Here is a 25,401-nt window from a genome sequence, read left to right on the forward strand (position 1 = left end):
CAGTGCGCTCTTCTGTGCCGGATGTCGAGGAAGAACATCCTAAACTGGGAGCTGGTGGTGACCATTTTATTTACACTCGAAAGCTTGCTACATTTTATGTGCTGTTGTATATTTTTAGCCACATAAAAGTACAACACTGGGTAAGACGATGTTATATTGTTACGTGGCTAGGGTGACGAAGCTGGCTGTCAAACAACAGAGTGCTCTTCTTCGGCTTGTGTTTGAACGTTATTGGTTTGGCTTTTAAAAGCTAGCGGCTTTTTAGCATAGCAAGTTAACATTGGGTCCAGTAAAACGAAGCCGTGGTGTATAACTACGATATAAATGATTAAAGTTTGGCTTAAAACTCAATTATCACTTCATTTGAAATCGTATCGTGGTGCTTCAATAGAAAAATGTTTATTCAGGTGACTGCTGTGATGTGTAACAGTAGTTAGCTTAGCCACAAGCCTGGGTCAGTCAGCCTTTGTGATTGTAATAATGTTGTGCATTACGTAATTATGCCACTCAAGTGTTTTTTTGATGTGCTTTGGTGAGATAATATAAATAAGTTTATATTGCTCACATTTCTAGGTCTTCAGAGATGAGCAGTTCAGAGGAAGTGTCATGGATCTCCTGGTTCTGTGGATTAAGGGGGAATGAGTTTTTCTGCGAGGTACAGTACTTTTATCTATTTACCTTAGGGCTGGGCGATATGGCCCTTTTTAAATATTTTTAGGCCATATCGCGATATACGATATATATATCGGTATTTTGCCTTAGCCTTAAAGGCCTACTTAAAGTAGATTTTCTTATTTAAACGGGGATAGCAGGTCCATTCTATGTGTCATACTTGATCATTTCGCGATATTGCCATATTTTTGCTGAAAGGATTTAGTAGAGCACATCCACGATAAAGTTCGCAACTTTTGGTCGCTAACAGAAAAGCCCTGCCTTCACCGGAAGTCGCAGACGATGACGTCACCCGTTGATGGCTCCTCACATCTTCACATTGTTTTTAATGGGAGCCTCCAAGAAAAAGCTATTCGGACCGAGAAAATGACAATTTCCCCATTAATTTGAGCGAGGATTTGGAAATCCCTTATCTTTCTATTGTATTGCTAGTGTTTTAGTCAGTTTAACAGTACCTGATAGTCGGAGGTGTGTGTCCACGGGTGTCTTGACTCCAGTGTCTCAGGGAAGTCGACGGCAGCTTTATGGACGGCGCAAGCTCAGAAGCGACTTTTTACCACAATTTTCTCACCGAAACCTGCTGGTTGACTTTCGGTCGGGATCCATGTTCGCTTGATCGCTGTAATCCATAGTAAAGTTTCACCTTCGGGAATTTTAAACAATGAATCACGGTGTGTTTGTGTGGCTAAAGGCTACTTTGACTTCTCCAATATTAATTGAACAAATTGCAAAATATTCAGCAACACAGATCTCCAAAATACTGTGTAATTATGCGGTTAAAGCAGACGACTTTTAGCTGTGTGTATGTGCAGCGCTCATATTTCTTAACAGTCCGTGACGTCACGCGTACACTTCATCATTACGCGACGTTTTCAAGAAGAAACTCTCGGGAAATTTAAAATTGCAATTTAGTAAACTAAAAAGGCCGTATTGGTATGTGTTGCAATGTTAATATTTCATCATTGATGTATAAACTATCAGATAGGTAGTAGTGGGTTTCAGTAGGCCTTTAAATAAACACTTGATACATATAATAATTTTTTTTTTTTTCTTTCTTTCCCTTTGTCATGAAAAAGGGAGGTTTTTGTCATGAAAAATGTTGTTTTTTTGGGTGGGTGCACTAATTGTAAGTGTATCTTGTGTTTTTTATATTGTTTTAATTGAAAAAACAATTTAATTTATTTTATTTTTTTTATTAAAAAAAAATTAAAATTAATAAGAAATTCTTCTGCGGCCCGGTACCAATCGAGCCACGGCCCAGTTTAGGTTATAGGTTACATTATTAACATTTTTATCAGTGGATGATTGTAACAATCCACATTTTGTATCATGCATTATGAGGCGCCCTACACACATTACTGCTGCAACATATAGAAAAATACTTCAGGAATCCAAATCTTGCGCAACAACTGTTTTGCTGTTCTACAGCTTCTCATGTGGCTTTTCTTTTTCCTCCTTGCGTGTCCCTGCAATAAATCTAGACTGAGCTTAATTTAAGTTCTTTAATTTCTCTGTCAATCACACAAATTTGCTTCCACTCTAAGACCGTTTCCATAGCGTACATTTCAGCAGCTTTGTTTCATGTGATTCACAGACACGTTGTAAGGGTTTACGAGCTCTTGTTCATTAAGTTTTTACGTATTCTGCTCATAGAAATGTTACTAGTACATGTGACATGTAGTGTGGGATAGTTATTACAATTTAGTGAGACACATCCGTACACTTTCCCTGCGGTTAGTTTGGCGAGCCTGCCTAAGACCTTGACTTCTGATTAGCTCTGCCGCCTCCTCGTGCACTGTTTGCGTAACCAGTCTGATGGCGTCGTGGGTGGGACAATGCTGTACACAGGCGCGACTGCGTCTTAGCCAAATTGACCGGTTTTGAATGGATCTGATGAATAAATAAAAGGCAGACACCTGTTTGATGATTGTTACATATGAAATGATAGTAATTGTGATAATAGAGATGAAATATTACTATTAATTACATATATCTGTATATATTAGGGCTGGGCGATATATAGAGTTTTATTGATATATTTTTAAACTAGATATGAATTAAGAAAATATCGTAATATCGATATGATTTATCTCAAATTAAAATGACCAAGCACCGCTTATTTGTTGTGTTCTTTGATTCTCCCCCGTTTCCCACTCCCTCTCAAAACGCCACTCTCCTTCCTCCTTCCAAGACGCACTTGCAGTCTCCCACCCACTGCACCGACCCACAACAACAACACATGCAAATATTCGCTACAGAGCTTAACTACATTTCCCATTAGTTTGGCTGGGGAAATGTATGTATTTTGACAACTCCTGTTAATTGTATGTGTCCGAAAACAAATAAATGTTTTAAAAAAAACATTTCTGCATTGGTAGATCCCAATGTGCAAACCAGAACAGACATTATGGCTGAAAAATGTTTAAATCTCGATTCACGCAATTATGTTATCCAATTTGAGGCCAACAATATTTTTTTCCAATTTTAGTTAAAAAAGTAGACCTGTTTCTGCACTGTACTGACCAGAGTCGTGTATAGAGAGAGTATAGACAACCCGGTTGCAAGCAATCTTCTCAATGATTGGTCAAAACGAACTCACGTGACTACAGGGCGGCATCTTACGCACCAATTTGAAGTCGCAGCTAAGCAACTCTGCACTTCATTATTATACATTTCTTTTAATTGAAGACTATTTCCTGTGTGAACATGCCCTCTTGTGCGGCATCGGGGATGCACCAATCGCAACAAATGCAAGAAGAAATTGCATAAGTTTCCAACACTCAGAAAGTAGAAAAATATGGAAAATAAAGGTTTGCCGGAAAAAATTAAGAGCAAATAATATTTTCTTGTGGGAGGTAGTCAGGCATACATACACACGGGACACTTGGCATATTGCACTGTCCGTAACAGTGAATTAATGCCTGATAAAATTGCCTGATAAAACTTTGCTTCAAAATTGCACCTTTTCTGCATGTCACCAATAATCCAAACTAACCCAATAAATATTGCAGTAAAAAGCAGCAACAGTTCAGTATTCAAGTTAATATAGTGATAATAAAATCATGACTCGCCACAGCAAAACCTATGAAAAATATTCAACAATGCAAAAGTAAAAGCAGAGGGGTATGTAGCAAGTTATTACAAACAACACAATGGAGGCAGACACCACACTTCACATACTTAATAATAATAATAATAATACATTTTATTTGGTATAGTGCTTTTCAGTGTACTCAGAAGCTTTACAGCAGTGGTCCCCAACCACCGGGCCCGATTGGTACCGGGCCGCAGAAGAATTTTTATTAATTTTTATTTAAAAAATGGAAAAAAAAAAAGTATTATTTATTTTTTCTTTGTTAATTAAATCAACATAAAAAACACAATATACACTTACAATTAGTGCATCAACCACAAAAAACTCCATTTATCATGACAAAAACGTCCCTTTTTCATGACAGAAAAAAAAAAAAAGATCCGCTTAGACAAAATAAAAGCGTGTTTTATTGTAAGTTTTGGAAATGTAGTATATGTAGAACTATCTTTTGGGGTTGCGAGGGGTGCTCGAGCCATTTTTAAGCTGCAATCGGGTGGAAGGCGGGGTGCACCCTGGACAAGTCATCACCTCATCGCAGGGCCAACACAGATAGACAACATTCCCACTCACATTCACACACTAGGGCCAATTTAGTGTTGCTAATCAACTTATGTCTTTGGCGGTGGGAGGAAACCAGAGTACCCGGAGGGAACCCACGCAGTCACGGGGAGAACAGGCAAACTCCACCACAAAGATACTGAGCCCGGGGATCGAACCCAGGACCTTAGTATTGTGAGGCACTTGCACTAACCCCTGTTTCACCGTCCTGCCCTATTTGGAACTATATTTAGATTTATTATTTTTGTTTATTTTGTCCGGAAATTTAACATCAGAACAACTCAATCCAACGCGTCCTTTGTACCAAACATGGTGCCTCTCGTTAAGTTGTCCATACGCTCTCTATACAGGACCCTGGTACAAACCCCGCTGCCTCGTTGGTTAGGGTACGTTGTCTCTGTTTCCCTGGTTGTACCCGCTGACAACCGAAAAGGGTGGCTATTATTCACTAGCTTGGCATTCATTCATTGACTTTTCTTATGATTAAGTGTTTGTCATCCTGTCAATTTTTCTATCATGAAAAGCCTACCGCTAGCAGTTTTTCCATGATAAACAAGCAGATTTTTTTTTTTGCAGAATATTACTGTACAGTGTATTTTTATAAATTATGTGCGAGTTGTAGTTTGCAACCATTGGGTACCCAAAGTATTAGAACATCTCAGTATGATGCATAGTAGAGCTACATGACTGCAAACTAACCACAGTAATAAACATTGTATTGTCCCATCCATATCTTATATATGTCAATCAAAACTGAGCATTTTATTCTTTGAGAGGTAATACATTGCAAGCATTGGCGCAATCATTCTTTCTTGTAGACATAGACGATGATCTATGTTATGTTATGTTATGTTATGTTATGTTATGTTGCAGCCTTGAAATGATTACTCAGCTAATGCATCTTACTTGTTATACCTGTATATAGTATATTAATATTTGCTTATAACATTGATTTAGATAAAAGTTTCTTCTACCAAAAAAGTAGCGCCATGAACAATCAAAACTGTAAAGTTTTTTTGTTTTTTTTTACTGACTGATCAGACTTGTTAACTTATCAACAGGTGGATGAAGACTATATCCAGGACAAGTTCAACCTGACTGGGCTCAATGAACAAGTTCCGCATTACCGCCAGGCCCTAGACATGATCCTGGACCTTGAACCAGGTCTGTACTTTGAATTTTTATAGGCAAGCGTCCTCAATTTTAACATTTGGTTACATTGTCATGCTGGAAATGGCAGGTTTGTTTGGACTAGCACTGTACATAGTAAAACATTGGCAATTACATTTTTAGGTCAAAATTTGTTCAAACGTATTTTTGTAACCCATTTTGAAATGGTTCTGTTGATATTTATATACCAAATAATTTGTGATGTAGGGCTGGGCGATAAATCAATATAAATGATATATCGAGGGTTTGTCTCTGTGCGATGTAAAAAATGACTATCGTAATATTCGCGTATACGTTCTCACGCAGTTGCTTTTAGCTGCGGGCATTACACTACAGGCGTTTCTCACTCATTCTCGTTTCTCCGTCTCACAGACGTAAAACAAGCCCGCCTTCTTACATACGTCAAATACTGTCGCGCGCGTAGCGTCATACGCTATCGGCGAGCAGAGAGGTAGCAACATGGCTAACGTTAGCTGAGGCGGGTGGTGCAAGCAGACCGGAGCGCTGCGAGTAACATTACAAGAGAGAGAAGGTGCGAAACTGATCACAAATGGAGGAAGAACAATTAATGCCCCAAAAAAACAGCAGGGGGTCCATCATCTGGCAGTGCTTTGGCTTCAAGCGGGAAGATAATCAGCAGACAACAGCAATATACAAAGTATGCAGCAGAAGTGTTACCACAAAAGGTAGCAGCACTACTAATTTGTTCTTTCATTTAAAAAGTCACCCGCAAGAGAAGGAAGAGTTTTTAATAAATCCGGTTTTGGTCAATTGACTTAGTTGTGACTTCACTCTGCATGAAAGTTTAAAATGAGCATATATTAATTCAGTATGAACAAGAATGTTTTAATGTAGACTCATAGAATCATCATACTGCTGTGATTATATGCATCAAGTGTTCATTCAAGGCTAAGGAAAAATATCCAAATATATATCGTATGGCATAAAAATATTGCCATATTGATAAAAGCCAATATCGCCCAGCCCTAGTGTGATATATATTGTTATTGCCAGAAGCTTTGATATGTTGCCCATCGTTATTATGAATACTACATTGTGATTCACCTACTATTAGGAATGGGCAATATGGCATTAGATATTGCAGCCTCCTGCGATAACGAGATATTTTGCAATGTAATATTTTGCATATAAATGTAAATGTAGCGCTTTCAAAACGGGTTACAAAGGCTCCTTGTTTGGTTGCTGGCAAATGTGATAACATTTTTCATAATTTCAATTGTATTTTCTCAGAACTATTATTAAACTCTTCATCTACTGTTATCTGGTTACTTTCTGTTGTAAGATGGTTCTGTCTATACTTTTTGGATACTTTACATTAGTTTTGGTTGATACTTATCATTTGGATACCAAGTAGTTACAGGGGCAGTGTACCGACAGTTAAAACGTTCAAGTTCATTGAATGATCCAATTTTTGATTACAATTGTAATCAAAACACAGGAGAGCGGTACAACAATATCAATAATATATTTAAATTGTTTCTTACTCTTGAGTTTGATTTAAATGTATTAGTTGTTGCCCGGGCTTCACGTTGGAAGAGGGGTTAGTGCGTCTGCCTCACAATACGAAGGTCCTGCAGTCCTGGGTTCAAATCCAGGCTCGGGATCTTTCTGTGTGGAGTTTGCATGTCCTCCCCGTGAATGTGTGGGTTCCCTCCGGGTACTCCGGCTTCCTCCCACTTCCAAAGACATGCACCTGGGGATACGTTGATTGGCAACACTAAATCGGCCCTAGTGTGTGAATGTGAGTGTGAATGTTGTCTGTCTATCTGTGTTGGCCCTGCGATGAGGTGGCGACTTGTCCAGGGTGTACCCCGCCTTCCGCCCGATTGTAGCTGAGATAGGCGCCAGCAACCCCAAAAGAGAATAAGCGGTAGAAAATGGATGGATGGATAGTTGTTGCCCTTAAAGCTCTACTGTGTCCATGGACCTATTTGCAGAGTTTGTGAACAATTTCAAAAACGACAATATATTTTTGGGATAATAAAATATATTGATCTTACCACTGTAGTATCGACCTTATACTGATTGTTGCTGTCGATATTTGGATTGATGCATCTACATGTGTTAAAATTCAAGACCTCAGCTTGGGAGTTAAAGGTAAACGTATCCTTTTACATCTACACTTTTCCCTATTTTCCATTTATGCTACATTGAAGAAATGTAGTTAATTTTCTGATATTGAGGCAAGGGTTGCTGACTGCAAATTGGTTTTGCACTGTCGATGGACTATTGGCGCTAGCGATGACTACATTGTGTTGAGGATGCTGGCAAATTTGCGGGAAACAAGTAAAATTTATCATCCACATGCATTATCCCAGTAGAACAATAGTAGTTAAAAATCTATCGTTGGCCAAATTTATATCATTTATATAGTTTGTATCGCGCAACCCCTACCTCCTATTCACATTCACTAACCAACATCCTGTCTACAGATGAGGAGCTCGAGGACAATCCGAACCAGAGCGACTTGATTGAGCAAGCGGCCGAGATGCTGTACGGCCTTATCCATGCACGCTACATCCTCACTAACCGAGGCATCGCCCAGATGGTAAGTTCTGTGTACATCGGCAGAATGTGATACCACTGACGCCCTCACCACTAATCCCTTCACAATAGATGAATAAATATTCGGGCATGTGAAATTTCTGTGAAAACTCGCCTTTTTAAACATAAATTTTCCTGTTATAATGTCACTTCTGTGTTTTTTAAATGAAATATCAATAGAAATACAACCTAAACAAAATTTGTTGAACGCTCGCCTCAGTGGCAGGTAGTCGCTGTTTCCTTTGCCTAACACTGCACTAAGCTACAGGATAGAGAGACCATTAGGATCACTGAAGAAAGCTCGCAAGTTAGCTAAAAAATATTGATCGCTTACTTGTTTTTGCCTGTGTTCACACTGTCAGCCACAACATTGACGACTGTCTACTTTGCTGCTAATCATATATGGATGATTACAATCAGAACAATGTCAATTCCGAACCAGTTGTAGTTCTAGAGCAGGGGTGCCCATTACGTAGATCGCAAGCTACCAGTTGATCCTGGGGGGTGTGTCAGTTGATAGCCAGGCAGGCACGAAAAAAAAAAAAAACCTAAAAATTGTCGATCATCAATCTTTACTACGATTTCACTTTCGTCACTTGATTGACATTTACAGCACCCGAAGATCTTGTGAGATGACGCTGGCTGCTGTGAGCATAGTATTAAGGAAAAAAACGACCGTCAGGAAAGCGAGAAACGCTTTTTATTTCAACAGACTCTCGCACCGTACATGCTGTCAAAAGCCTAAAGACTGACCCCACACTTCCTGTCTTCACAGTAAAAGTGCTGCTTCATCCTGTCTGCGCTAACAAAATAATGGTCTCAGAAAACTAGCGCACACAAGTTAGCAAGTGACGGAGTTTGCCGTCATTGTATTTTATAAATACATGAATATAATGTATATACAAATATTATTATATATTTATGGATAATTATATGTGTGTGTATAAATGTGTGTGTGTGTGTGTATATATATATATATATATATATATATATATATATATATATATATATATAAAAACACGGTCGCGATCAAAAGTTTACATCGAGTGATTGGAGCACATACTTATTGGTCACAAAAAACATTCATGAAGTTTGGTTCTTTTATGAATTTATTATGGGTCTACTTAAAATGTGACCAAATCTGCTGGGTCCTAAGTATACATACAGAAATGTTAGTATTTGGTTACAAGTTTCACAGCAATTAGGCGCTTTTGGTAGCCACCCACAATCTTCTGGTTGAGTTTTTTACCACTTCTCTTGACAAAATTGGGCAGTTCAGCTAAATTTGTTGGTTTTCTGACATTGACTTGTTTCTTCAGCGTTGTCCACACATTTAAGTCAGAACTTTGGGAAGGCAATTCTAAAACTGTGATTCTTGCCTGATTTAGCCATTTCTTTACCACTTTTGACATGTCCTGTTGGAACACCCAACTGCGCCCAAGACTCAATGTCCGGGCTGATGATTTTAAGTTGTCTTGAAAAATTTGGAGGTAATCCTCCTTTTTCATTTTCCCATTTACTCTCTGTAAAGCGCCAGTTCCATTAGCAGCAAGACATGCCCAGAGCATAATACTACCAACACCATGCTTGACGGTAGGTGTGCATAATAATACCAACACCATGCTTGACGGTAGGTGTGGTGTTCCTGGGATTAAAGGCCTCACCTTTTCTCCTCCAAACATATTGCTGGGTATCGTGGCCAAACAGCTCAATTTTTGTTTCATTTGACCACAGAACTTTTCCTCCAGAAGGTATTATCTTAGTTCATGTGATGTCGGATGAAACAAAAGTTGAGTTGTTTGGCCACGATACTTGTATTATGGCCAAACATGAATTTATTCCATTTTGGAATATGGCTGTAAAATAACCCAACATAACTAAAGGCGCTGTAAATACTCTCCAGGTGCATTGTAATAGCACGATATCATACAACATTTTTCTGCCATAAGTGTTGTTCATATATTATATTTTTAAATTTGTCATTATTGAAGTGTTCCTTTCTTGTAGTTGGAAAAGTATCAGCAGGGAGACTTTGGCTACTGTCCTCGTGTCTATTGTGAGAATCAGCCAATGCTTCCAATTGGTAAGTATGTGATTAACTGGTATGATTACAGTACTTTCCAGCCATTTACAAGGTTTACGTATTTTTCTTTGGTGCCATCTGCAAAAGGCAAATGCCGAAAAGTAACTGACACTTATAAAAATCAGCTCATATTTTTTTCAACCCCAATTACGAGCTTGAGTTTGACATTTTCCAATGTTGAATCAACATTTGAAAGAAAGATTAGGTTCATCCCCAGAACTTTATCATTTCAATTGTCTGTTCACTCACTATGAAAGATGACAAGCTAAATACACACTCCTGGTTTAAATCCTAAATATGCCTCACACGCTCAATTTACACATTTTCAATCGTAGCATTTATTGGTAATCACTACTATTTCATAATAAAAATGATCGTTAGAACTAGGGATGGGTACAGAATTCTTTACTTTTATAGGTACTGAGTACTGACTGAATTCTGTCAGTACTGCAGGGAACCTATACACGTAAAATCAAACTATCATGTTTTAGACTTTGTTTCAATATGCCAGACTGCCTCTAAATAATGGTAACATTTTCTTTGCCAACAAATAAAGCAAGTATGCCTGACAGAAAGTGCTTCAAGATAAGGCTCCTTTTTTTCAAAATGCGCTTGTCAATGCTAATTTTGGATGTGCCATGTACATGCTCCCGATTAGCATTAGTGATTTTAACACCTCCAAAGTTGGTAATGAAAACCACAGCTAAAATGCATGTTACAATCAAACAGCTGGTGTGTAATAAGTACAACAATTATGGTGTAAAAAATTGCACAAATTAAAGACAAAACCGTCAAGTTCAACTTAATGGGAACGGCTACTTCCTGACTAAAGCAACATACGGAAGACAAACTGGAATGAATGCATAATTGCTGTGATATCTTATGTCCACTCAAAAAATAGACAATTATTCTCATGTTGGATGGCTTTGTTTATTAACAGGGCAGCCAAATCCTGACACTTTCCCAATGTTCTGTGTAGTGACCCGTAGCCTATATACTCTACTGCCATCTAATGTCTTGTAATGGTAATTGCATAAAAAGTCCACTATATTAACGGTTGCAAGTGAGACTCGAGAGTGTAAGAAAAGAAGATATAACAGTTATCATTATATGCTCACTTTTGAATCTTGAAATTATTTTATTATTAAACAATTGACATTGACATTGAGCACACACTAAAGTACCAAAAAATGGTACCGTTGAGTCACTGCTCTGCAGACTGCTGGGTTTTCCAGGCCAGCTGCTAGGGAATATTTTCTCCAATTGACTATTACATAATCCACAGTTTGCACCTTTTAATTCCAGTAATGACTTAATCCCTTATCAGAAATAAATCATACAGTATAAATAACTTGTGTTCCCTCACTGCAAGCTTTAAAACCAATTATAGCAAAGTTGACTGACAGAGAATGCTGTTGCCTGCAGGGACACACGCACACAACCGCGTTCACAATTTTGCAATGACATAGCATCAATGCACTGTATGTAGCTACTTTATGCTGTAAAAAAACTAAGCATTTTATGATTATCACTTATTTTTAAGTTACTGACTAAATGAGTTGTGTTTTCTGCTAAATAGCGGTCCTATTTTCATAGGAGAAAAGATACATTAAAAAAAAATGTATCGTTTGAACACACAAAATTGCCCAGTTGCAAATGCTCTAAGGGAAATTTGCAGAGATTTACTGTATATCATGCCTTATTTTTATCAAGCACAGTAGAATGTGTTATTTATCTTGACTCTGAGTTGGGAGATAGTAGTTGGCATTGTAATATTTTGTTCCATGTTTTGAAATGCCACAATATAGTATTTGTTTCTAAGCTTTGCATATGCAACTTTGCAGGATGCAAGCCCGTCGGCTTCAATTTCTGACGTTTTTTTTTCCAACAGGCCTCTCGGACATCCCAGGAGAGGCCATGGTGAAGCTCTACTGCCCTAAATGTATGGATGTGTACACACCTAAGTCCTCTAGGCACCACCACACAGATGGAGCCTACTTTGGCACTGGTTTTCCTCACATGCTGTTTATGGTTCACCCCGAGTACAGGCCCAAGAGACCTGCCAACCAGTTTGTCCCAAGGTTAGTATGCTGCTTATGACTGCTTTTGTTTTGAATAAGGGTGCATATGAGGATGAAACTCCCAGCATGTTTTTATTTTATTATTGGTTCTTGTTGTGAAGTATGAGGAACAACAAATGTAAACACTATTGAATAATGCATAGCTACTGTGTTAACCAAACATAATTATACTTACTGTTCTGAACACTTCTTTCCATGCCAGCGTCCAATTGAGAAGAATGAATGCGACTTAGAAGTTGTGCCATAGTGCACGTCTGTTTGCTCATTTCCAGGCCACAAACTAGTCGGAACTGAATTACCAGCACCTATGCCAGCTGCAGCTAAGTACTGCGCTTCATTTGCGTCAATCTTTCCAATTAGTATTGCCAATTTTGCACAGGAAAATTTAAACATAAGAACAAAATACTAAGACAAAGGAAACATTTCAAAATGTGCCGCCGTTGTAATCTTTTAGGGCCAAATTAATTTAATGTTATTTTTTCCCTGTTAACTATTTGTGTTTCACATTCTTTTCTGCATAGCTAATCGTTAAATAACCCCAAGAACAATTATATTTTCTAAAAATAAAACTTCATTTTATTTGCAGGTCAAATGTAGTGACTTGTATAATCCAGCAGATGGCGAATCATCATTATGAAACGCCAACACAGTATCCTTCAGCAATCGATTTTCTACCGTTAGTCTCTCTTGTAGTCTCGGGGTGGTTGGAGCCTACATATAAACTGTAATATAAACAGTAAGGTGAAATCAACTCAACTTATTGCACTATGTCAGGGCCTATCAAATAGTGGGATGTGTGCCCCCTTGGGGGGCCTGACAGGCAAGGGACTTTGAGCTTTTAGTCTTTTTTTTTCATTCTGGAATGATACACAAGCCTCCAGCTAGGTGAGAGCACTGCAGCAACATGAAATACAGATGTCCTGTAGAGATTTATAATTATTAGACCAGTATTTATATGGTGTGGCAGACATGATAAGGTGTAAGGGGGAAAAAATACACAAGCCTTCAGCTGAGTGGCATGTAGGTGCTGGTGCCAGCAACTCATTGAGTGGGTCGTACGAATAAATAAATATAACAATTTCACAGGCTCAATTTTATTTCAATTGGGAATGTGTTTATATGGAAAAAAATGATGTCCCCATGGACGGACAAGGCAAACAAATTATTGAGGAGCACTGCATTATGTAGTGTTATCTGGATTTTTACTTTAGTGATTTGTAGGGCCTTGAAAGGCAGTGTGGTTCTACCAGGTCCCTGGGGATTGGATAGACTTTTAGTTATTCCAGAATGGGGAAATAATGTGGTTGCAGTGCAGTTTAAAAAATATTAAATATTTATTGCTCACTTGTTATCCTTACTCAGCGTCCGGTTTCATCTACAGTGCTAAGCCTTCTGGGTGAAATACTTTTGCAACACCGAGTTAAAATTATTTTTACATTTTAATTCATCTATATTTGTAATGGTAAGGCAATTAAGAACATATTCTCATTTGCAATGCTCACCTAGCAAAGAGGTAGCATTTACATGACCAAGATTTTGACGTGTGATAAAAATCTCACATCATCTCTTGTTTCCTAACATAGTGCAATACTTTTTCTCAAGGGTGATGGTAACCTGCAAGTAAAATGAATGTTTAAAATTGATTCAGTCTTTTCAAGCGTAAAACAGCCTTTGGAAGTCTGTGACGATGTTTCTTTCCATAATGATAATTGTATTGGTTATAATTAAAACAGTACAGTAATTTCACAATGAACTGAGAGATTGTGCTGTTACTGCCAGGTTTGTGTGGTAAAAATTGAGTGAAACATCAATACGTAATTTATTTTTTAAACGATGCACATGTTTGTGTCCAAAAAGAGCAGAGACACTCCTATCTCATACTGTAGAGATGTGAATCCTACATTACTCACAATTCAATTTGATTCCGATTCTTGGGGTGAAGATTTGATTCAAAATCGATTCTCGATTCACACCAATTCTCGCAATATATTACCGGCTATATTTATTATAATGAAACCTTTTCAAAACAAAAACTCCCCCTGGCCACTGACGTTCAGTACAGGCCAAAAGTTTGGACACACCTTCTCATTGAATGTGTTTTCTTTATTTTCATGAGTATTTACATTGTAGATTGTCACTGAAGGCATCAAAACTATGAATGAACACATGTGGAGTTATGTACTTAACAAAAAAAGGTGAGATATGTTTTATATTGTAGTTTCTTCAAAATAGCCCCCCTTACCTAACCCTAACCCTTAAAGAGGGACTGCACTTTTTTGAAATTTTGCCTATCGTTTACAATCATTATGAGAGACATGACGACAAATGGATTTTTAAAATGCACTGTAAATATTAAATAAATGCGATCAAAAGTCTGCTTACAATGAGGCCTTTTGGAGCCGTTCAATTCTGCCTATATAGCCCTTAAAAACATCCAATTAGCTCCATTAGGATTTTATATACCTAATGTAAGTATATACATTTGCAGTCAAAAGTTTACATATACTTGTAAAGATAGATAGATAGATAGGACTTTATTGATTCCTTCAGGAGAGTTCCTTCAGGAAAATTCAAATTCCAGCAGCAGTGTACAGATTTGAGATCAATTTAAAAAAAGTATATAATGGGGGTTTAAATGGAAACAAAATAGAGAAATATTACAATAAGAATAAAAAATAAAAAGCAACAATGGGAATAAAAATACAACAGTAAAATAAGAATATAACAAGAGAAAGTAGGCAGTCGGGACCATGTCATGAAAACGCACTGCACTGTTATTGTTTTGCATCCCCTGTCATCCTTGTACCCCCTGCCCATCGCCCCAGAGAGGAGTTGTACAGTCTAATGGCGTGTGGGACAAAGGAGTTTTTGAGTATATTAGTCCTACACTTGGGATGAAGCAGTCTAGCACTGAACAGGCTCCTCTGGCTACTGATAACGCTATGCAGAGGGTGACTGGCATCATCCAGGATGCTCACTAGTTTGTCAACAGTCCTCTTCTCTGCCACCTTCACCAGTGAGTCCAGTTTCATTCAGATTGTAGAACCGGCCCACCTGATCAGTTTCTCAAGTCTGGAGCTGTCCTTAGATGTACTGCATCTGCAAGAACATAATGTCATTGCTGTCTTGAGTTTCCAATAATGTATACAACTCTTATTTTTTTGTGATAGAGTAATTGGAGCACATCCTATTTGGTCACAAAAAACATTCATGAAGGTTGGTTCTTTTATGAATTTATTATGGGTCTACTGAAAATGTGACAAAATCTGCTGGGTCAAAAGTATACATATAGCAATGTAAATATTTGGTTACATTTCCTTTGTTAAGTTTCATTGCAATATGGCGCTTTTGGTAGCCATCCACAAGCTTCTGGTTGAATTTTTGTACACTCCTCTTGACAAAATTGGTGCAGTTCAGCTAAATGTGTTGGTTTTCTGACATGGACTTGTTTCTTCAGCGTTGTCCACACGTTTAAGGCAGGACTTTGGGAAGGACATTCTAAAATGTTAATTCTGGCCTGATTTATCCATTCCTTTACCACTTTTGACGTGTGTTTGGGGTCATTGTTCTATTGGACCACCCAACTCCGCCCAGGACCCAAACGAATGGTTGTCCCGAAGAATTTGGAGGTAATCCTCTTTTTTCATTTTCCCATTTACTTTCTTCAAAGCATCAGTTCCATTGGCAGCAAAACAAGCCCACAGCATAACTTCCACCACCATGCTTGACGGTGGGCGTGGTGTTTCTGGGATTAAAGGCCTCACCTTTCCTCCACCAAACATATTGCTGGGTATTTTGGCCAAACAGCTACATTTTTGTTTCATCTGACATCACATGGACAAAGATAAGGAAAATTTAACTTACTGGAAGAAAGTTCTGTGGTCAGATGAAACAAAAATTTAGCTGTTTGGCCACAATACCCAGCAATATGTTTGGAGGAGAAAAGGTGAGGCCTTTAATCCCAGGAACACCACCCCACCGTCAAGCACGCTGGTGGTAGTTTTATGCTCTTTGCCCTTTTTTGCTGCCAATGGAACTTGTGCTTTAAAAGGGACAATGAAAAAAGATGATTGCCTCCAAATTGTTCAGGACAACCTGAACATTTTTTCTTGTATACTCATTAAAGTGAAAAGTGTCTTATAACTCTCGCGAAGAAGCGGAGGAACAAGCGCTTTTTGTGCTGTTCTCACCAGTTCCAGGTCCTAATTGGCTGCCAAATTTCCAAATGTTAGATTATACTCTCAGCCATCTACTTTGCAGGTGTGATTTATGATCTAGAATAAATTTACGAGGAAGCAGAAGACCACTGGATGATGTAAACAAAGGGACACGCGTTGTGATAACTTTGTCGCTAAAAATAGTTGGTCTGCAGTAGCGCTTATAATGACAATATCACTAATACTTGGTCAATATTCAAGTCACGAAATATAAATGCAGTATTTTTGGCGCGGTTTGATTGGTTATTTATGAGATTTTATTGGTGAATTGTAAATCTTCTATTGGCTCCTTTGTAAGCAGACTTTTATTTATGTTAATTTACCGTATTTTTTGGACCATAGGGCGCACAGGATTATAAACCGCACTGCAGATGAGCAGGTCTATTCAGGTCTATTTTCATACAAAAGGCGCACCAGATTACAAGGCACATTAAAGGGGTCATATTATAATTTTTTTCTAAATTGAGAAAACTACCTTGTGGTCTACATAACATGTAATGGTGTTTCTTTGGTCAATATGTTGCATAGATTATGTTTCACAGACCATTTTCAAGTAGCTTTCCGAGCGTCTCTTCAAGACGTGCCGTTTTGTGGGGGGTCTTATTTACGTGGCTTAACTTTGACAGCGTCTTCTCCCCGTTATCTTTGTTGTAGCGGTGTAGCGTTCACGTTGAAGTGAGTCGAAGAAGTGTCAAAAAGATGGAGATAACTGTTTTAATGACAAGCAGACTTTACTTAAATTAATAACGGAGCAGAATCTGATCATCTGTGCCTCACTAGTGCAACATCAAAGCCGAAAATGTGTCCCTTGAAAAACCGTCCAACCGGAACCCTCTAATAACTAAAGTTCTGTATGTGAATTATGTAAACCAGGGGTCTCAAACTCAATTTACCTGGGGGCCACTGGATGCAGAAACTGGGTGAGGCTGGGCCGCAAGAAAACATTTCTTAAAAAATCTAACATGCTTTTTAATGAATTCTCCATCTATGAATGGCTTTCCCGCCCTAGCAACATACTTGCCAACCCTCACGATTTTTCCAGGAGACTCCTGAATTTCCCGACAATCTACCGGTGCAACCATTCTCCCGAATTTGTCCCAATTTTCACCCGGCCGACATTATTAAGGGTTGTACTGCCTTTAACATCCTCTACAACAGTGGTTCTCAACCTTTTTTCAGTGATGTACCCCCTGTGAACATTTTTTAATTTAAGTACCCCTTAAGCAGAGCAAAACTTTTTTGGTTGAAAAATAGAGATAAAGAAGTAAAATACAGCACTATGTCATCAGTTTATTAAATTGCATTACAGTGCAAAATATTGCTCATTTGTAGTGGTCTTTCTTGAACTATTTGGAAAAATAGATGTAAATATAACTAAAAACTTGTTGAAAAATAAACAAGTGATTCAATTATAAATCAATCAATGTTTACTTATATAGCCCTAAATCACTAGTGTCTCAAAGGGCTGCACAAACCACCACGACATCCTCGGTAGGCCCACATAAGGGCAAGGAAAACTCACACCCAGTGGGACATCGGTGACAATAATGATCCAGTGGGACGTCTGTGACAATAATGATTATGAGAACCTTAGAGAGGAGGAAAGCAATGGATGTCGAGCGGGTCTAACATGATACTGTGAAAGTTCAATCCACAATGGATCCAACATAGTCGCGAGAGTCCAGTCCAAAGCGGGTCCAACTCAGCAGCGAGAGTCCCGTTCACAGCGGAGCCAGCAGGAAACCATCCCAAGCGGAGGCGGATCAGCAGCGCAGAGATGTCGAGGCGGATCAGCAGCGCAGAGATGTCCCCAGCCGATACACAGGCAAGCAGTACATGGCCACCGGATCGGACCGGACCCCCTCCACAGGGGAGAGTGGGACATAGAAGAAAAAGAAAAGAAACAGCAGATCAACTGGTCTAAAAAGGGAGTCTATTTAAAGGCTACAGTATACAAATGAGTTTTAAGGTGAGACTTAAATGCTTCTACTGAGGTGGCATCTCGAACTGTTACCGGGAGGGCATTCCAGAGTACTGGAGCCCGAACGGAAAACGCTCTATAGCCCGCAGACTTTTTTTGGGCTTTGGGAATCACTAACAAGCCGGAGTCCTTTGAACGCAGATTTCTTGCCGGGACATATGGTACAATACAATCGGCAAGATAGGATGGAGCTAGACCGTGTAGTATTTTATACGTAAGTAGTAAAACCTTAAAGTCACATCTTAAGTGCACAGGAAGCCAGTGCAGGTGAGCCAGTACAGGCGTAATGTGATCAAACTTTCTTGTTCTTGTCAAAAGTCTAGCAGCCGCATTTTGTACCAACTGTAATCTTTTAATGCTAGACATGGGGAGACCCGAAAATAATACGTTACAGTAGTCGAGGCGAGACGTAACAAACGCATGGATAATGATCTCAGCGTCTTTAGTGGACAGAATGGAGCGAATTTTAGCGATATTACGGAGATGAAAGAAGGCCGTTTTAGTAACGCTTTTAATGTGTGCCTCAAAGGAGAGAGTTGGGTCGAAGATAATACCCAGATTCTTTACCGTGTCGCCTTGTTTAATTGTTTGGTTGTCAAATGTTAGAGTTGTATTATTAAATAGAGTTCGGTGTCTAGCAGGACCGATAATCAGCATTTCCGTTTTTTTGGCGTTGAGTTGCAAAAAGTTAGCGGACATCCATTGTTTAATTTCATTAAGACACGCCTCCAGCTGACTACAATCCGGCGTGTTGGTCAGCTTTAGGGGCATGTAGAGTTGGGTGTCATCAGCATAACAGTGAAAGCTAACACCGTATTTGCGTATGATGTCACCTAGCGGCAGCATGTAGATGCTGAAGAGTGCAGGGCCAAGGACCGAACCCTGGGGAACTCCACACGTTACCTTAACGTAGTCCGAGGTCACATTGTTATGGGAGACACACTGCATCCTATCAGTAAGATAAGAGTTAAACCAAGACAGGGCTAAGTCTGACATACCAATTCGTGTTTTGATACGTTCTAATAAAATATTATGATCGACGGTATCGGAAGCAGCGCTAAGATCGAGGAGCAGCAACATAGATGACGCATCAGAATCCATCGTTAGCAATAGATCATTAGTCATTTTTGCGAGGGCTGTCTCCGTCGAGTGATTTGCCCTGAAACCGGATTGAAAGGTTTCACATAGATTGTTAGACGCTAAGTGTTCATTTAACTGCTCCGCAACAATTTTTTCGAGGATTTTTGAAATAAAGGGAAGGTGAGACACCGGTCGGTAGTTTACCATGAGGTCAGGATCGAGGTTAGGTCTTTTAAGAAGAGGATGAATAACCGCTTTTTTGAATGCTAGGGGAACAGTGCCCGAGGAAAGTGATAAGTTTATAATATTTAGCACTGATGGACCTAATAATACAAAGAGCTCCTTGATCAGTTTCCCTGGAAGAGGGTCAAGTAAACATGTTGTTTGTTTTATTCCATTTACACGTTGTAACAATTCCTCTAATGTTATTTCCTCAAAACGAGAGAAACTATTTTGGAGGGCAGTATCCGCCGTATATACAATCGTGTCAGTGTTAATAGAACCCCGTTGTAGCTGGGACGCATTGTCTTTAATCTCCTTTCTAATGACTTCAATTTTCTTACTAAAGAATTGCATAAAGTCATCAGCTGAGTGGGTGGAGCTACTGGAAGGAGTCCCTTATTGGGTTAGCGATGCTACCGTACTAAACAAAAATTTAGGATCGTTTTTATTGCGGTGGATGAGATTTGAGTAATAATTAGCTTTAGCTAAGGTAAGCATGCGTTTATAAGTTATTAAACCATCACTAAATGCTTGATGGTGCACCTCAAGTTTAGTCGTGCGCCATTTGCGTTCCAGCTTTCTGCATAATAATTTCTGAGCTCTAGTTTCTTCTGTAAACCACGGGGTGCGCTTTTTTGGAGCCTTTTTTAACTTTAGCGGTGCTATGTTATCAATGGTTTCGCGCAGGGCGTCGTTAAAGTTGTTAGTGAGGTTATCAATAGAGCCCACATACTTTGGGAATGGTGCCATTACCGAGGGCAGTAGGTCAGCAAGAGCTGTCGTTGTGGCCGTATTAATGTTGCGGCTGCTATAGCAGTTATTATTATTATTAGTTTGACGAACATGCGTCTGAACCTCGAATTTTATAAGGTAATGATCGGACAATACTTTAGTATACGGGAGTATCGTAACTTTGGAAGCGGTGATACCCTTGACAAGCACTAGGTCTATCGTATTACCGTTGCGATGCGTGGGTTCATTTATTATTTGTGTGAGACCACAGCTATCAATTATAGTCTGGAGCGCTACGCACGGTGGGTCCGATGGGGTATTCATATGGATATTAAAGTCCCCCATTATGATTATATTATCGGCGTGTGTCACTAGATCAGCAACGAACTCTGAGAATTTATTGATAAAGTCCGAACAGGGCCCTGGGGGGCGGTAGATAACAGCCAGGTGTAGAGGCAGCGGTGTGACAGACCTCATAGTAAGCACCTCAAACGATTTATATTTATTATTTATGTTAGGACTAAGGTTAAAGTTTTCGTTGTATATTAGTGCGACCCCCCCACCCCTTTTAGGCGGACGGGCAATATGCGCATGTGTAAAGTTAGGAGGACATGCCTCATTTAGCGCAAAAAAGTCGTTTGGTTTAAGCCAGGTTTCACTGAGACCGATGACGTTAAGATTGTTGTCTCTGATGATATCATTAACTAACAACGTTTTGGGAGACAATGATCTTATGTTTAAAAAACCTATATTATAGGTAGTGGGCTGTTTTAGGGAATTTTTGATCAAATTATCCGTAGTAGCAATATTAATAATGTTGTGTTTATTATGCCCAGTGCATTCAGTATAATTACGACCATATCCAGGAATTGATACGACGGGAATGTTCCGATTGTTTGATTGTTGCTTTGATAAACTGCACGCATCATGGTTAGCCACCTCAGTAACGAGGATTTTCCGATTGTTTGTTTGTTGCTTTGATAAACTGCACGCATCATAGTTAGCCACCTCAGTAAAACACATGTCCAACTCTGAAACACTCAAAGCAGAAAAAACTTGTTCTAATTTAACTGACTCCTTACCCAGACCAGTAGTCTCGCATCCCTTATTTAAATCCGTCTTCAGGGTGGAGGGAAGTGGTGTTCTGTGGGGATTAGCCTTCTGCTTTGTTTTTAGCCCCGCTCGACATCCGCGTTTCCGATCACACCGCTGGCGTCTGCTCCGTAGACGGCCCCCGCTGCCACTAGACTCCGCTGCTTCACAGGCCGCTGGATGTAGCCGCCGACGTATCCCCATGCTAGTTAGCATGTTTAGCACGCCCGCGTCTATCAGTCCAAAACGGCCCGATGTGTCCATATCCAGAAGTGTCTGGCGGTCGTACGTGATCACGGAGTGACCACGATGCGAGCCAGCCATGAAGTCTGCAGAACTGTCCGGCATTTCCGCCAAATGTTCCATCTTTAGCAAGAGCACCGCAGTGTCTCAGCCCGTCCGGGCGCCAAATGTTCCATCTTTAGCAAGAGCACCGCAGTGTCGCAGCCCGTCCGGGCGCCGCCATCTTGCCATGTGCCACCAAATAAGCATTTCTACACATAGAAGTAATCATCAATTTAAAGTGCCCTCTTTGGGGATTATAATAGAGATCCATCTGGATTCATCAACTTAATTCTAAACATTTCCTCACAAAAAAAGAAATCTTTAACATTATATTTGTGGAACATGTCCATAAAAAGTCTAGGTGTCCACACTGAATGTTGGATTGTTGTATTATTTTTTCAGTTTATGAACTTACATTCATATTTTGTTGAAGTATTATTCAATAAATATACTTAAAAAGGATTTATGAATTGCTGCTATTTTTTAGAATATTTTTATTAAATCTCACTTGTCCTTTGGCATTCCTTCAAGAACACTCAGGGATTCGCGTGCCCCCTTAAAGAGAACTACTGCTCTACAACAAGTCATCGTGCACGCTTCTACATCACACAACCAACGTGACGGCTCTGTAACATGTTGTATGAGACTTGTGAAGAACAACACAAGTGGCTGCCAGACGTACTTTGTCAACAGCCATACAAGTCACACTAAGGGTGGCTGTATAAACAACTTTAACACTGTTACTAATATGCGCCACACTTTGAACCCACACCAAACAAGAATGACACATTTTGGGAGAACATCCGCACCCTAACACAACTTCAACGCGAGAACAAATACCCAGAACACCTTGCACCTCTAACTCTCTCGGGCTAAAATATACACCAACTCAACCGACGCAAGTAGGGTATGGGGGGTTGGTGGTAGCAGGTTGTGTATATTGTAGCCCGGATGAGTTAGGGCTGCATGGGATTCTGGGTACTTGTTTTGTTGTGTTTATGTTGTGTTACGGTGCTGATGTTCTCCCGAAATGTTTTTGTTATTTTTGTTTGGTGTGGGTTCACACTCTGGCACGTATTTGTAACAGATTTAAAAAAATAAATTACGGCTACCCTCAGTGTGACCTGTGTAGCTGTTGATCAAATATGTTTTGCAATAGCACACGTGCGCACAGCCAGATGCAACATATCACTGTGCTTGCAAACGCCCTCTGAACAGGATCTAGAGGGCGCTAAAGACAGTGCCATCATGGCACTCCCTGAATAATGTTGATTGGGTATAAATCGACAGGGCTTTCGAGAGAATGCATCTCCTGAAACTCAGTGGTCTCCCGGGAAAATTGGGAACGTTGGCAAGAATGGGAACGTTGGCAACAATGACGCTGTCAAGTGCCGTTCATTTTTAACTCGCGGGCCGCACCAACATTAAATTGTTATATCAAAGTGCGGGCCGCAATTGGCCCGCGGGCCGCATGTTTGAGACCCCTGATGTAAACCAATTACAGTTTGTATAGCTAGTCTACTGACAGATATAAGTAAGAACTTTATGCTACTTTATATTAGAAATGGCAAAAGCGAAAGATGAGTGCCACATAAGAAGATAGAGAAAAAGAAGAAGCTTATGACTACGGTGTCTGCACAGACTACGATGTTGGACTCGCGCACATTTTCAGGATTTATGCAGATCCCAAATACACATCAGCAGGTACCAGAAAGGTTGTTTTGCATAATATTGCGAAACAAATTGCCAGATAATTTGTCTGCTAATAGGTGCCATTTTACGCTCCTTTTACACTCACCATAATAATACTTGTATGTTTAATGCGCCAACAATCCATCAACTGGTGCGGCTTCATAGCTTACCGACCTAAAAACATTTTGACAGATTTTTGAGCGCCGTATGTAATGTTCTATATTCTCAATGGAACATTAAAATTTTGGTTGTGTGACTGCCATTTACTGGTCACACTTATCATTACACCATGTACCAAATTAAATGGCTTTGAGGTCGGTAAGCACAACCAGAATTATGCCATACATTAGGCTCACCGGGTTATAAGGATAGGATAGGTCTTTATTGTCATTGTACAAGTACAACGAAACTTTGTTTGCAGCACAAACCTGTTCAAGATTAGAGGTGAGCCTAATTTAAAGATTTTTGACAAAGTAAAAGGATTTTAATTTTGCCTTATAGTACGAAAAATACGGTAATAGCTAGAATGCATTAAACAAATCTATCGTCGTCATGTCTTTCATAATGATTTTAAACCTTTGGCAGAATTCCCCCAAAAAAGTGCCGTTTCCCTAAGCATCACGTTGCATTTTCTGCTATTGTGTGCATTTTCAGTGCGATAGCGTTGTCCCGTCCGTCTGAATGGAAGCCGCACCCTCTTCACAAGTGCAAACACTTCACAGTCGGAGTCGCCCTCATTTGCTAAAGTTGGAGTGTTATTGCTTTGTTTTGAAGCCTTTGTTTTCAGCGTGTTTTAGTCACGCTCCTCAGCTAGAGCAAACACCGGTTACGGCCCCCTCTCCCATGCTCAAGGATGTCCTCCCTCTCTCTCCCAGGCTGTACGGTTTCAAGATCCACCCGATGGCCTACCAGCTGCAGCTGCAAGCAGCCTCCAGCTTCAAGAGTCCTGTCAAAGCCATCCGCTAGACAGAGCAAGAATACCATGTCACAATAATGCCGTCTTCAGAGTACACACATACTCCTCTTTACTTTAAAGACGGTATTATTTGGGTTTGAATAGAGCAAAATGTAATAATGAGGGGTGAGCGAGACATCCAACCACCCAGCCATAAGTCTTCAATACAAACGACACACACTTCCATGCGCTCACTTTACCAAACTTAAAAGTTGACCCCCCCAAAAGAATTTCCCCGGACAGTCTGGTAAAGAGAGCGACTGGAAGTTTGCACCCTCCAGCTCACTAACAAGACCCCGTACAAACATGGCTGCCATCGTACCTTTTTTCTGTTTTGTTGGCTTGCTGTCCGATGCAAAGAAGAAACACAACATGTCGGCCCTCATTCATCTCCTTATGCGTTTTATTGTTGGACATTTTCTATTTTATGAAATCTTCTTTTCTTCTGTGGAGTCAGTGAAAAAGCCAAATTCTGGCCTCTGCATAAATATGGAAGTTAGAGTATAATGTACACATGAAGCCAACATTTACATCACATTTAAGGATTCTTCCAAGACGGGAGTAAGCAGCACAGCACTGATTCTACTGCTGCAGCTCACAGCTTAGTTTTCAGCCGGAAGACCAGCAGCCACCATTTTGTTTGTAAAACTGAGGCAGATTCATTTCCCCTTCTCTCTTTCCCCTCTGCTGTTGTCATTTTTTCCAGGTGAATCTGTGTTTTTTTTCCTCTGTATTAAACCGGATTCACAAATCTCAATAAAGGTTGACTTTCTTTTCTTATGTACTTTTTGACTCTGTTATTCCTATTTGACATAGCATCATGATTGTCTCTCCCTTTCTATATGCAGTGCAGCATTTTTTGTTATGAGTGGGTTTTTTTAAACGAGGGAAAGCCCTCTCAAGCTGTGTTTAAGGAGAAATG

The 25,401-nt window shown here is 39.6% G+C and overlaps 1 protein-coding gene across 2 annotated transcripts; it reads left to right on the plus strand.

Annotated features, from left to right (window-relative positions):
• csnk2b (casein kinase 2, beta polypeptide) lies at positions 1 to 25,259 on the plus strand. Of its 2 annotated transcripts, none has more exons than XM_061882093.1 (7): positions 1 to 57; positions 574 to 655; positions 5,386 to 5,488; positions 7,948 to 8,063; positions 10,067 to 10,142; positions 12,034 to 12,223; positions 24,400 to 25,259. In XM_061882093.1, exons 2-7 carry the CDS (start codon positions 584 to 586, stop codon positions 24,488 to 24,490), a joined length of 648 nt encoding a protein of 215 aa, XP_061738077.1. In that variant the 5' UTR covers positions 1 to 57; positions 574 to 583; the 3' UTR covers positions 24,491 to 25,259. The 2 variants fall into 2 exon arrangements, with proteins under 2 accessions (XP_061738077.1, XP_061738076.1); XM_061882092.1 differs by having other exon boundaries at positions 6 to 140.
• Positions 25,260 to 25,401: the final 142 nt, after the last annotated feature.

Source organism: Nerophis ophidion, linkage group LG21, assembly GCF_033978795.1.
Source record: "Nerophis ophidion isolate RoL-2023_Sa linkage group LG21, RoL_Noph_v1.0, whole genome shotgun sequence".
Lineage (NCBI taxonomy): Eukaryota > Metazoa > Chordata > Actinopteri > Syngnathiformes > Syngnathidae > Nerophis > Nerophis ophidion.

Excerpts from the sequence above, each read along its gene's own strand:
- csnk2b (XM_061882093.1), top strand. The coding sequence starts at position 584 with ATGAGCAGTTCAGAGGAAGTGTCATGGATCTCCTGGTTCTGTGGATTA. Across the intron at positions 10,143-12,033 it reads TCAGCCAATGCTTCCAATTG|GCCTCTCGGACATCCCAGGA; the intron begins GTAAGTATGTGA and ends TTTTTCCAACAG. Across the intron at positions 12,224-24,399 it reads GCCAACCAGTTTGTCCCAAG|GCTGTACGGTTTCAAGATCC; the intron begins GTTAGTATGCTG and ends TCTCTCTCCCAG.